Source organism: Haplochromis burtoni, unplaced genomic scaffold (genome assembly GCF_018398535.1).
Source record: "Haplochromis burtoni strain Fernald_Lab_line unplaced genomic scaffold, NCSU_Asbu1 Contig_159, whole genome shotgun sequence".
NCBI lineage: Eukaryota > Metazoa > Chordata > Actinopteri > Cichliformes > Cichlidae > Haplochromis > Haplochromis burtoni.
In genome coordinates this window covers 149,190-157,322 of record NW_024582520.1, presented here as the reverse complement: position 1 = coordinate 157,322, position 8,133 = coordinate 149,190, and the positions used below count along the sequence as shown (strand labels likewise).

The following is an 8,133-nucleotide window of genomic DNA, read 5'->3' as shown; positions in this document are numbered from 1 at the left end:
GCGTGCGTGCGCATGTTCAGGTGCCGTGGAACCCCGAGGTGGACCTGTGTTGGCACGCTCTGCTGCGTGGCGTCTCAGACGAGTGTGAACCAGAGTGGTGCGACTCTGAAGACCCGCTCTTCATCCTCTACACCAGCGGCTCGACCGGCAAGCCGAAGGTGAGGAAACACACCTGTGGGTCACCTGCGTCTCACTTAATGAGGCGTCCTGCTCAGATACTCAGTGTGTCTGAGGAAAGCCCACCTTCATCATCACCTGCTCACCGCAGCAGGCGGAGCTTCAGTAACTCGTTCAGGGTGTCTGTGAGCCGGAGAGTGAGACATGAATGTTATAACTGTCACGGCCTTTATTTTCCAAATGTGGGTGGTGACAGGCTTGTTTTAGAACTTCTGACTTCATCGTTTAAAACTAAATGATGTTTATTTCGTGGAAAATTATGAACAGAAATCAACCAAATAACTTCTTACAGCTTAAAATGAAACGAAAGTTAATCTGCTTTAACAAGTTCAAAAAGTCAAAAAATCATTGTTTGCCAAATCATCTGACAAACAAACATCTTTACCACACGCCTCCAGGGTGCTGCAAGCCCTTGATTAATGGGAGGGTCCATAAGCTAATAAACCAATCACTTTCCAAAAATAAAATAAATTACAAAGTTACATAACAAGCCAGGTCAGCATATTGTTACAACTTTAAAGAAAAAGCAGAAATGAATACACAATTTATAAACAAAATCAAAAATGGCCACAACAATAAACAGTGGAGATGTTTTGTGCTAGAAGGGATCGACAGCAGGGGAAGTCCCAGCTTTCCATCATCTCCTGCGACTCCTCCAGATCAGGGGCGCTGGAGACGCTCCCGGCTGTCACAGCGAGGGGCGGGGCACACCTGGTCCATTTGCAGCATCCTGCCATGCGATTGCATTTGTCCCTAACTTTCATCGAGCGTCACCTCCACCCACCTCCACCAGCTGCTTCTTCCACACATTTAACTACTAAGATCTGCTGGAAACGGGCGGTACCCACACTGCAGCTCATATTTGGAGTAACAGGAAGTGGAATAACTGTGGGGTCATTTGATGACTTCCTCTTTTGATCACGTTGAGCCTGCTCACATTTCTGCATATGAACGCTCCTCTGAAGCTCCTCCTCCTCCTCTCGTCTCGCCTGCAGGGAGTTCTCCACACCGTCAGCGGCTACATGCTCTACACCGCCACCACCTTCAAAGTGGTGTTCGACCACCAGCCCGACGACGTGTACTGGTGCACGGCGGACATCGGGTGGATCACCGGGCACTCTTACATCACTTACGGCCCGCTGGCCAACGGGGCCACCAGCGTCCTGGTGAGTGTGCGAGCGCGCTCAGACTTCCTGTTTACAGGTGTGGGCTGACGTGTGATGTAACACTGTGTCTGCGACGGTTTAACCCGGATAGATGAGTCCAAAGCTGTCTGATGATCAGAGGCTGGAACTTCCTCCAAACTTCCTGCAGTTATTTTTGTACATGAATCTTTTGTGTGCGTCAGTTCGAGGGTCTGCCCACCTACCCCGACGTGAGCCGTATGTGGGAGATCGTGGACAAATATAACGTCACCAAGTTCTACACGGCTCCCACCGCCATCAGGCTGCTGATGAAGTTTGGAAACGAGCCGGTGCAGAGGTGAGCCGAGGCCCCTCCTCCCTCCACGAGGAGCCTGCGGGGTAACTCACCTGTGCCTTTGTGTGCAGGTACAAGCGAAGCTCTCTGAAGGTTCTGGGGACGGTCGGAGAGCCCATCAACCCCGAGGCCTGGCAGTGGTACTACAACGTGGTCGGCGAGAAGAGGTGCCCGATAGTCGACACCTTCTGGCAGACGGAAACGGTGAGTGATGGTTTCCTGCAGCTTCAGCACCGCCGCTTCCAAACGTCTTTATGTAGAACAGATCGGTCTCCATTTCCAACCTGCCTTTCTGCTTCTTTGTGCACCTGCTGTTTCTTTTACCTCAGACTGTGGGCTGTGCTGCCCCCTGCTGGGCGGCTGCCTGAGACTAAAGTTGTTTTCTGTTTTCAGGGAGGACATGTCCTGACTCCTCTGCCCGCGGCCACGCCCATGAAGCCTGGATCTGCTGTGAGTAAGGCTGAACATGACGTTTAGGTTCAAACGTGTGTTTGGGAGAAACGTTAAAAGCTTAAATGAAGACAATAAGATAAAACGGTGATCGAGGCTTTTAACCCTTTTAAGCCCTTTGCAGCTGTGCACAACTGCTTTTAAATTCCAGTAGAATTACACCCACGTAGGCTAGCACAATCATTTTCTTTGCATGTGAAACTGGACGAGTCGTACTTGCTTATATCTAGTCTCCGCTCACAGTTTCCTTCCACAAACGGCTTCTTGCAAAAATCCTGTAAAAGCACTGACAACAACAAAATCATCATAATCCAGACACGAGCGTTGCTGATCTGTGACGTCGTTTTTGGTGGAAACGTAGTTTTTTCCCTGCAGGGCCTTTCAGAGGTTTCCTGCTGTGTTTGAACGTCACGTTTGAGTCCTGTGTGGTTCCTGAGACGCTCGAAAGAAAACAGGGTTATGCTGTTTTCTTTGAAAACTGTGCACAATAATATTTATTTTGTTTTTCCTGCAGTTTATAAAAATTATTGCATCTCAAAAATGAAACTATGAAGATGCTCAAAAATTTCCCGTGCTTGGATATTTGCAATTTTTTTTGCATTTACAGTTTTGAGGGATAAACCTCTGAAATGTGTTTGAAAACAAAAAGCCCAGAAACACAAATGATTTTCTATTGTTTGTAGTTTATTCCACAGCTTGTGTAGTTACTATGGACATGAAGAGGAGCTCTGGCAGACTTTGGGTTTAAAAGGTTCAAAACTTTACATCTAAGAAAGTGCTGACGATGCGTTTGGGTCCAGGGGAGACCCGCCTTTATGCTTCTGTCACCACAAACAAGACAAAGGAAACCTGTAAATCTGAAAACAAAAACATTTAAAGATAAGTTCATGAAGGAAAAAGGGAAGCGAGGAAAGCTGGTGATAGAAGTGAAGGAAAAAGACATTAAACACAGAAACGAGTCAATCAGGTTTCTCACCATTTATCGTCTTTTTAAAAATGTTTTCTTTTTCATTTCGTTGCTTTCGGTTCCCCCCTCCCCCGCGTGTCCCCACAGACGCTCCCGTTCTTCGGCGTGGTGCCGGCCATCCTGAACGAGTCTGGGGAGGAGCTGGAGGGGCCCAGCGAAGGATACCTGGTCAGCCTTGAGTAAATGAGCCTTTATTTGTCTTCGTGCTTCCTGCGCGTCTGCGAGCGCGTCACACCTGCCGTTTGTCTCCGCCCTCTCACACAGGTGTTCAAGCAGCCGTGGCCCGGCGTGATGCGCACCGTTTACGGAAGCCACGAGAGGTTTGAAAGCACCTACTTCAAGAAGTTTCCAGGATACTACGTCACAGGAGACGGTGAGCAGCGCGTCATGTTTGACTCGACTCTGCAAGCGTCAAAGAGACGAACTCGGCGACTTTTACACAAACTTTTCACGTGTTCGCTCGTATTTGCGTCAGACTGAGGCCTCTGCAGCGACCGTTTGAAGCTTTAGCACATCAGAAGTTTCTCATTTATGAAGTAACCTGTAATATTTATTATTAGCCAGGCGTTTCTAAAGGGGCGTGGCCACAGGTCTGTGTGGCTTTCACAGCTGCTGTGGATCTAAAACACGACTCGGCGTCTCGGCTGCACTTAACTTTTCAAGTTTTCTCGCAGGTTGCCGTAGAGACAAGGACGGGTACTTCTGGGTCACAGGAAGGATAGACGACATGTTGAACGTCTCAGGTAAGACGCGACTGCCTGTGAAACCCAGCTGTTAAACACCTGTCTGACCAGCAGAGGGAGCTGTTGCTCTGTAAACTTGTTTCATACGCAGCCGCAGGATTCTGATCTGTAAGTGTATAAAATCCAAAACTAATTCTTATTTGATTTTATTAAGTTTCTTTTATTAAATGATCGTTTTTAAAAACTTTTAATAGATTTTATTTTGCACCTTCTCGTCTGTTCTGAGCTTTTTTACGTCTCAGCGCGTTCCTGCGTGTTTTATGCGCTCGTCTTCGTGTCTGACACCCGAGGGTGATTTCTGGTGTAACGGTGACCCGTCTGCCCTCCAGGTCACTTGTTGAGCACAGCTGAGGTGGAGTCGTCTCTGGTGGAGCACGAGGCCGTCGCCGAGGCCGCCGTGGTGGGCAGACCTCATCCGGTCAAAGGAGAGAGCCTCTACTGCTTCGTAACGCTCAATGATGGTGTGATGTACAACAGCGAGCTGGAGGCGGAGCTAAAAAAGCAAGGTGGGTGGAGAGACTGTAAGTCTCCTCCGAAGCTTCGTTCCTGTCAGGCTTGTTGATCTGTGAGCGCTCATCATCTGACGCGAGTTATACTTCGTGTTCACAGTGAGGGAGAAGATCGGCGCCATCGCCACACCCGACTACATCCAGAACGCGCCTGGACTGCCCAAAACCAGATCTGGTAACGAAGCTAGCTGCTGTTTCACGTTAGAGACCGCGGCTGACGCGGTCGCACCTGTAGTCGCTCTGCTGAAGCCGAGCTCTGCCTTCTCTCCGTCTGCAGGGAAGATCATGAGGCGGCTGCTCCGTAAGATCGCCTGTGACGAGCGGGAGCTGGGCGACGTCTCCACGCTGGCGGACTCCACGGTGGTCGAGCAGCTCTTCCAGAACAGATGCTGCACGGCGGTGTGACGCCTCCGGGATCCTCGGAGGGAGACGCCGACTGCAGCCACACGCAGGAACAGCTGCTGCGAACCAGCCGAGGAGGAGGAGGAGGAAGGAGCCCATAAACTTGTACAGCAAACAACCTTTAGCTCCTGATGGTGATGATGTGAGAAGGCTTGGCTGCAGGTAGATCGTAGGCGTGTCCACATGTGCAGTAACTCCTCAAACCGTCACATCTGTCTGCACGTCCACCTGCAGATGTTTCCAGATGTTGACGCCGCTGCTCTAACCGCCCTGCAGTCGAGCTGAGCGGTTGAGGATCAGGGTAACACTTCATGTTGGTCTTCTCCCAGTTTTTTAGCCAAAGATGAGCTAAGAGGCACCTGACCGATGTCGGGTGTCGGTCTCCTGGTTTAAGGCCGATGTGAAGCGCTACCCCTCTCCCACGCTGACTCCTCCCCTCCCGTCGTGCCACAGTACCGTTTTGTATGCTGACGATTAGCTAACCATGAAAACGCTCGGCTTTACTTTTAACGTAGTCCCTTTTTTATGTAGGAATCTTTTAGGTTTGTGTGTCTGCATGCTTCTGATTTATGATCAAAGCTTCCAGGAACCTGCATCCACCAATGATCCGGGATTGAGCGTTCGATCTCCCCTTCAGTCCGTCTCCTCGGGTACCTCCGGACCTCTCAGCGCTGCTGCAGGAAGTCAACACGACGGAGAGCGGGACTTCCTGAGGAGCGGTCTATAAACCAGAGCGATGCTGGAAGAGGCGCACGGGGACGAGCCGCCTCTGAACACGATTTCTTCTCAGACTTTTGCGATCGCACCTCGGGTCTTCTGTCCTGCTGTTTTTGTTTTGTTTGTAACCGCTGAGCAGCGATCGGCTCGTGTGTCAGTCTGGAGGAACCAGAGAAAACCTTCAGTGACTCATAACTCATCGACCTGCTGACTTTACTCTATAAAAAGACCGAACCAGCAGAGTTTGTGCTCTGTTTGGGGTTCAGACTAAAAACCTGAATTGTGCACGATGTGGTTTAATTTGAGGTGGGAGTGAAAACATGAACACTAGGTCTGTGGGTTAAAGTGAGAACACTTTGAAGCAGGTTGTTGGAGCCCTGAAAGCTTTCTCTGTGTGCTCGACAGACGTCTGATTGTGATTTAAAGGCCGGTTCGATTTCAGCTTTTATTGTCCTTTATTTTTTAATTCTGTTGTTTGTATCAGTGTGCCAACCACATGTGCAGCAGTGAGCTGGGTTACAAACTCGAGAAGCTCTTCCTGTCTGTCTGACTCGGGTGGAGGAAAGAACGCAGCTGATTTGCAGTTTGGCGTTTTGTTTGTTTCCCTGTTTGTGTCAAAGTGTTTGCAATGACAGTAAATGAACATGACTACTGCCTCTGCTCCTCTCACCTCTTTGTTCCTGCACAAATGTTTCATACTGCAAAATCAAGGATAACTCTGATGACACCAGTTAAAGTTCAGACTCAACAACAACAAATCGTTGATGCACCATTTTAGCCCATAAGGACCAATCAAAGCTGCTGTTTATCAGCTGATTCTGTGCAGTTTCCACGTGATGCCGTTTATCTTCAGCCACATCACTCCTTCATTCGATAAATTGTTTGTCTTTATCATTTTTAAGTTGGTAGTAAAGTCAGCTTCAAGTATTATTGCTTCTGTTATTCCAGGTGTCGCGTGTTTAAACATCCATGATATTTTCATCAGACGACACATGAGCCAAGAGGACAAAACATTGTGCGCTGACCTCATCGTACAGAAGGAAATGTATTTGGCACAAAATGCACACAAATGAAAAGTTCTTCTTCTTCGCCTTCGCCACTGTCGCAGGCAGAGTTATTGTCCAGTGGATTTATTTTTTCAAGTGGATCATTATTGGTCCACTTGATTGATCTTTACTATTATTAATTAAGATCAAATAAATTAAGATTTATTTTTATTTTATTCATTTATTTTTTAACTTTCAAGTTATTACAAACAGAACAGACATGAGTGGGGGATAGGAGAGGAAAAGATGTTCAAGAAAAAGACATTAAAAAGTCTTCTGGAAGGAAAACAAGCAAGAACAGACCACAGCAGGTAAGTAACAGTAAACAACAGATATCGAATGTTACTGAGCAGCATGCAAACCCGACAACGCACAGTATGCACTGACACAATGTTGTGTCAGTGCAGGTAAGTAAAAACAAATAGATTCGAATGCTTTCACCCTACTATTAAACCCGATTCTTTGATCCCCACGATAGAAAACCCGACTCCGAGTGGTCAGAACATTTATTTATTTTTATTTATTTATTTTTTGGTCAGGACATTTATATATTTGTTCAATCCTCTTGTGGAAGAGAGAGAGCCCTGCACGGCCCAAAGCCAGTTGCAGAATCTCTAACATTCGAAGCTCAACATGAGTCTCATATATGTGTTATTTTAGTACTTCAGACGTCACACAGTTTCAATACAACCAACTCCTCCTACTCAGTTCCTCTTTTCTTTGTGTCTCACTTCCTGTGCAGCTTGCAAAAGCTTCCCCTTTCTGAGGTCTGTTGCCAGGGCAACCTGTCGCCCTTCGTCTGAACTTAGTTTCGCCCTCTGCTCCTCATATGCTGCAAAAACATGCAGTTTCCTGTCAGCCTGTGACTTAGTCTGGGCCTCTCATAAAACAATCTACTCAGCAAATAAGCATTAAGATTATATATTTATTTCTTAACAGTTTCCCCCTTTTTAACTAATTCTATTAGTTAACTTAATTAACCCCCTCAATAACTCCTGTTAACTAAGAACAGATTTAATTGGCTTTTCCTGGTAAAAGGTTCTACATTACTTTTGTCACTCTTTGGAAACAGCCTCTATAGAGTTAACCTTTAAAGATTTACTCCTGATTTTTCACCCCCTCCAGGGGTAACGTATATCTGGTCTTAACACTATTTTTGGGCAATTTACATCACATAGAAATCCTGCAAACTATTACTAAAGTCGCTCTCATTTAACCTTAACAAGCTTTTAGCCTCCTAAACAACAGATTTTCTGGAGCTGTGGTTCTCTGTGCTCTGTGCTTCTGATCTAATTATTCAAACTTGGTTCAACCTATCGTGTTCGGGACTCTCTAATCAAAAGGATCAGCCTGATTATGTGTGTAAGCATGTTGGCATTTACCCATCGGCACTCAAGGTCATCCCTACAATATATCAGTTCAGTCAGTCACGCTGAACGACGTTTTTGACCTTCACTTGACCGAGTGACAATTCCTAGGAGCACAATTGCAATGTGTGTGCAAAAATCACTTATACATACATAATCTTCAATGTTATTTGGGGCGACCGTGGCTCAGGGGGTTGGGAAGCGTATCTGTAACCGGAAGGTCGCCGGTTCGATCCCCGGGCTCTCTGTCCTGGTCGTTGTGTCCTTGGGCAAGAC

At 47.1% G+C, this 8,133-nt stretch overlaps 1 protein-coding gene across 3 annotated transcripts in view; it reads left to right on the top strand.

Moving 5' to 3' along the window:
* Positions 1-6,098, top strand: part of acss2 (acyl-CoA synthetase short chain family member 2) — a 20,712-nt gene extending 14,614 nt beyond the window's left edge. For all 3 annotated transcript variants that reach the window (XM_042225092.1, XM_042225091.1, XM_042225090.1), the window contains 11 exons: positions 21-158; positions 1,173-1,343; positions 1,526-1,659; positions 1,728-1,860; positions 2,050-2,106; positions 3,161-3,241; positions 3,338-3,446; positions 3,748-3,816; positions 4,146-4,322; positions 4,426-4,500; positions 4,603-6,098. In XM_042225092.1, coding sequence (XP_042081026.1) covers positions 21-158; positions 1,173-1,343; positions 1,526-1,659; positions 1,728-1,860; positions 2,050-2,106; positions 3,161-3,241; positions 3,338-3,446; positions 3,748-3,816; positions 4,146-4,322; positions 4,426-4,500; positions 4,603-4,730 — 1,272 coding nt within the window. In that variant the 3' untranslated portion in view covers positions 4,731-6,098. The remainder of the gene's footprint in view (positions 1-20; positions 159-1,172; positions 1,344-1,525; positions 1,660-1,727; positions 1,861-2,049; positions 2,107-3,160; positions 3,242-3,337; positions 3,447-3,747; positions 3,817-4,145; positions 4,323-4,425; positions 4,501-4,602) is intronic.
* Positions 6,099-8,133: the final 2,035 nt, after the last annotated feature.